The sequence below is a fragment of the Branchiostoma lanceolatum genome, chromosome 6, assembly GCF_035083965.1.
Source record: "Branchiostoma lanceolatum isolate klBraLanc5 chromosome 6, klBraLanc5.hap2, whole genome shotgun sequence".
In the NCBI taxonomy this organism is placed as follows: Eukaryota; Metazoa; Chordata; class Leptocardii; order Amphioxiformes; family Branchiostomatidae; genus Branchiostoma; species Branchiostoma lanceolatum.
The window spans coordinates 19522394-19527494 of NC_089727.1; the positions used below are offsets into that span (position 1 = coordinate 19522394).

Sequence of the window (5101 nt, forward strand, 5' to 3'; positions counted from 1 at the left end):
GTATCAATTTTGCTTTGCCTTGACACATGTGCAGTACAAGAGTGGAGGTTGGGGTTGGGGTTGTCATAAAGATGTGAGGCTGTAAAGGAGTGAATGAGTGAAAACCCTGCGGTTACCCCACACGACACCACAGATAGAGAAGCTGTAGTCTATCCCCCAAAACCTGCCAATTATTCCAAACAAGAATTATTTCAACCAATGACAGCTGGTGTATTGAAAATAAAGATCACTTATTGAATTTTGGACCATAACGAATACATTTTCTAAGTGTGTTTTTCTCTCTATGATGTACACGACAATAGGTAAAGAAGTAAACTTGTAAACATGTGGAAAAGATAGCGATATTTTTTCTCCATATTTATACATGATGCTGAGAAAAAGGTTAACCTGACCTTTTGATGAAAATCCGTACAAGTCTATGTAGTGAGTTCGATTAGTCTGCTTTTTAAGACGCACATACGCATTGTTACCTACGTCATTAGCCGTAGTGCTTAGCTTTGATGGGTTGCATCGTCAACGTCTCAATAATTATCATGACACTCCCTAAAACACTGTCACAATGTATTTGTGTCATCTCAGTTACTGAAAACAAGAATGATACGAAGAAAAGTTATAACAATCATACAGTCGACTACTAGACCTCGCATAAGATGAAGGTCTTTTGAATCTTTCTTTGTACAAAGACCGGGTTACCCGAGCAGATGTAATCCATGAAATGCCTCTTACAACGGAGGGACCAGACAATCATTGTGGGCGGAAAACAGAGAGGGAAACAAGTAGTGCCGATATGAACGTCTGGAAACTCACATTTGGATAAACAAGCTGGTGGCGAGAGGACGGCTGCCTGTGATGGACGAAACTGACATCTACGAGGATGTCAACTCCCCGTCGGGGATTTCGGCCGCCAGCATGCTAGTTGACCTCAACCAATTAGCGTGCTTTTGACAAACGTCATTGTTTGTGCATCTCGTTGATTCCCGCAGTGTTTAACTTTGTTGGTGCCCGTAGTACTTAACTGTGATAGGGTGGCAACATCAGCGTCAATAATCCTTTTGACACTCCCAAAACACTGTCATAGCTTTCATACTGCCTTCTGTTGCAGCTGTAAGGAGTTGGAGGCGGAGGATGGTGATTTTCCAAGATTATTTTTTTTCTTTCCGCAGGTTTCATTTGGTGTTTTCTGATGTAGCCCATGTAGTCTCCTATAACGGATCTCTTCCAAAATGAAGTTCTTTGCATCCTTTTTTGTACAAAGTCGTCAGCTGATGTGATCGATTTAGTCTTCAGGTAATCTAGCAACCAGACAATTATTGTGGGCGTGAAGCATAGAAAGAAACAAGGTGGAGGCGGAGGGGGCTGAATTAACCCCTACAAGCCCCATTCCAAGATAAGAATTGTTTTTCTTTGTACAAGTGCCGTTGGAAGTTTTCTGATGTAGCCCATGTAGTCTTCTAACGGATCTCTTCCGTTCTTTGCATCCTTCTTTGTACAAAGACCTCAGCTGATGTGATCGATTTAGTCTTCTGGTAATTTAGCAACCAGACAATGTAGTCTCCTAACTGATCTCTTCCAGAATGAAGTTCTTTGCATCCTTGTCTGTACAAAGACCGGTGTTCTATGAGATTTGGTCCGGGCGTGAGAATCTGTCCGGGTACCATATTTGGTGCGATGACACAGGAAGTGGGCGTGGTCTTAGAACTACGAAGGCCCACACATACAATGTATTATCGTGCATGAAGCACTATTAATCACGGCGTTCTGTTTACATTGGAGTAAGGTTTAGCATAGTTAAAAGATATTAAATCAAATACCACACAAGATGAGGTGTTCGTTTACCTATAAAAGCTACAGTAGTAGTACAAATAGTGTTTTCCTGTACTACATACAATACTCCAGTCCCAGATGAAAAAAAATAAAAGACGCCTACCATTATGACAATTTAGAATTATTCACCTAGTTAACGAACCTTATTGTAATAACTAAACTACTGTATTTGGAGAAGTGTAAGGGAGGACCACTTTCCACGGGAGGACCAAATGTGATATAAGACTGATTGGAGTCACTCCATTTGGAAGCGTGTGAGGGGGACCATTTTTCACGGGCGGACAAAATGTGATAGAAGGTCGTGAAAATCTGTCCGCCCTACGAAAGTCGCGGTATCATTGCTCAAACCACTTCTCAAACATATTTTATCGCAACGTTACGACTCAAGTTCATATGTCCGAGTTAATAAGACTGAGTGTAAGACCCCAAGTCCATAATTTAGAAGAGTTTGAGGAAGGGACGACTTTCCACGGGCGGACCAAATGTCATAGAAGGTCGTGAGAATCTGTCCGCCCTAATGAAAATCGCCGTATCGTTCCTCAAACCACTTCTCAAACATGTTTTATCGCAATGTTAAGACTCAAATACATGTGTCCGAGTTAATAAGACTGATTGGATTAACCCAACTCACTCCATTTGGAAAGTGAGAGGGGGGGACGACTTTCCACGGGCGGACCAAATGTCATAGCAGGTCGTGAGAATCTGTCCGCCCTACTGAAAATCGCCGTATCGTTCCTGAAACCACTTCTCAAACATGTTTTATCGCAATGTTAAGACTCAAATACATGTGTCCGAGTTAATAAGACTGATTGGAATAACCCAACTCACTCCATTTGGGAGAGTGTGAGGGGGGGACCATTTTCCACGTGCGGACAAAATGTGATAGAAGGTCGTGAGAATCTGTCCGCCCTAATGAAAATCGTCGTATCGTTCCTCAAACCACTTCTCAAACATGTTTTATCGCAATATTACGACTCAATAAGACTGATTGGAATAACCCAACTCACGCCATATGGAAAGTGAGAGGGGGGGACGACTTTCCACGGGCGGACCAAATGTCATAGAAGGTCGTGAGAATCTGTCCGCCCTACTGAAAACCGTGGTATCGTTCCTCAAACCACTTCTCAAACATGTTTTATCGCAATGTTAAGACTCAAATACATGTGTCCGAGTTAATAAGACTGATTGGAATAACCTAAGTCACTCCATTTGGAAGAGTGTGAGGGGGACGACTTTCACGGGCGGACCAAATGTCATAGAAGGTCGTGAGAATCTGTCCGCCCTACTGAAAATCGCCGTATCGTTCCTCAAACCACTTCTCAAACATGTTTTATCGCAATATTACGACTCAATAAGACTGATTGGAATAACCCAACTCACGCCATATGGAAAGTGAGAGGGGGGGACGACTTTCCACGGGCGGACCAAATGTCATAGAAGGTCGTGAGAATCTGTCCGCCCTACTGAAAACCGTGGTATCGTTCCTCAAACCACTTCTCAAACATGTTTTATCGCAATGTTAAGACTCAAATACATGTGTCCGAGTTAATAAGACTGATTGGAATAACCTAAGTCACTCCATTTGGAAGAGTGTGAGGGGGACGACTTTCACGGGCGGACCAAATGTCATAGAAGGTCGTGAGAATCTGTCCGCCCTACTGAAAATCGCCGTATCGTTCCTCAAACCACTTCTCAAACATGTTTTATCGCAATGTTAAGACTCAAATACATGTGTCCGAGTTAATAAGACTGATTGGAATAACCCAACTCACTCCATTTGGGAGAGTGTGAGGGGGGGACCATTTTCCACGTGCGGACAAAATGTGATAGAAGGTCGTGAGAATCGGTCCGCCCTACTGAAAATCGTGGTATCGTTCCTCAAACCACTTCTCAAACATGTTTTTTTTTCAACGCTAACATTCAAGTACACATGACCGAGTTAATAAGATTGAAACTAAAAAGCACTCAACACTTTGTTTTCAGCTATTAAGTGATCTCCACATCCAGATTACCAAGTCCTAATTTGATGCCTAAAGTATGTGCTGCTGTCCACGTTTCGTCATTCACAGCTACTTGCCGGATGAATCTAAAAGAGGAAAATAAATAAAAGCATTTTTGATCAGAAAAAATTTAGTTCTTCACGCTTTCCGGTAAATATCTGTTCATCTTTTACCGACTTAAAAAAAAAATGATGAGATGAAGGTTAGTTGGCAAATAAGAATTACGCATAATTGGCTACTAGATATCGACAAAGGGTTTCTTGAGTCAGGTTTTCTCGACAGTTTAACATTATTAGGCTCTTTATAAAGAGAAGACATGTATGTGGGTGCTGTATATGTACGGGTTGGGGGTATTTTTTCAGCTGAACGCATCACACCGCAGCAAAACGCACAGATCCCCCCGCAGCCCAGAAAAAGTCAAGGGAAAATGACCAGATTACTCGAAAATCAAATCAATGAAATAAATTGCGTAAAAAATGTCAGCAGAACAAGGGTTAGAAAAGATGTCTGATATAAACTTATAAAACGAACCTGTAGGTATGACCTGACAGATGAAACGATCTTCCGCAACACAATTCCAACCAAACCACTGGATCCCAAAGTACATGGCGCAGTCCTGTTCAAAGTCTCTGCCATTATTGCCACCTGGCGACCACGCGTTGTAGCCGGTCCCCAGAGCGGTGCCGTCTATCCATTCCCACTCCCCTTCTTCTCGCTGATCGTGCAAGCCGAGCCAGGAGTCTCCATTCATCTTCACTCCATCCTTCAGGGCTATAAGGAAGCCGTTGATACCGGAGTCTCGGGGCATGGCGAGGGTTCCCCCGTCAGCCAGACAGGTCTTGGCCGATTCGTCGAACGTCTTCATGGTGTCAAAGGCTTTGTAGCAGACTTCACGATACTTCTGGTAATCACCAGGACAGGTCACTGAAAATGGAGAATCTCGTCATTTCTAAAATGTTATTTTGAATAAAGCGACTTGCAATTGGCTTTCTTTCTAACTGTTATCTTGCAATTTGAAGGCTTATATTTCTGTTTTTGTCTCCATGACTACTTTTCCATTCATTTTTTGAACAAGGCGGATATTCAATGTTTTAAGTGCTTGGATTTAGACTAAAAATTGTACAAGATTATGTATTTTTCATTTTACCTTCCATGCGTTGCATTGTCTTCTTCTCTTTCTCTTTCCCTTGTTCTTTCTGTTTCTCCAGACGGGAGTGAATCAGCTGGGCAACGTCGGCTGCAATGTCGCGTAGAGCTTTTTCATTTTCTTCAAGCAT

General features: G+C 42.4%; 1 protein-coding gene across 1 annotated transcript; it reads right to left on the minus strand.

Moving 5' to 3' along the window:
• Window positions 1-3893: 3893 nt before the first annotated feature.
• LOC136437564 (C-type lectin domain family 4 member M-like) lies at window positions 3894-5101 on the minus strand. The gene is made up of 3 exons (XM_066432181.1): window positions 4972-5101; window positions 4407-4748; window positions 3894-3910 (listed from the first exon to the last, which is right to left on the minus strand). The coding sequence occupies exons 1-3, from the start codon at window positions 5099-5101 to the stop codon at window positions 3894-3896; spliced, it is 489 nt and encodes a 162-aa protein (XP_066288278.1).

Excerpts from the sequence above, each read along its gene's own strand:
- LOC136437564 (XM_066432181.1), bottom strand. The coding sequence starts at position 5,101 with ATGCTTGAAGAAAATGAAAAAGCTCTACGCGACATTGCAGCCGACGTT. Across the intron at positions 4,749-4,971 it reads GACAATGCAACGCATGGAAG|TGACCTGTCCTGGTGATTAC; the intron begins GTAAAATGAAAA and ends CTCCATTTTCAG.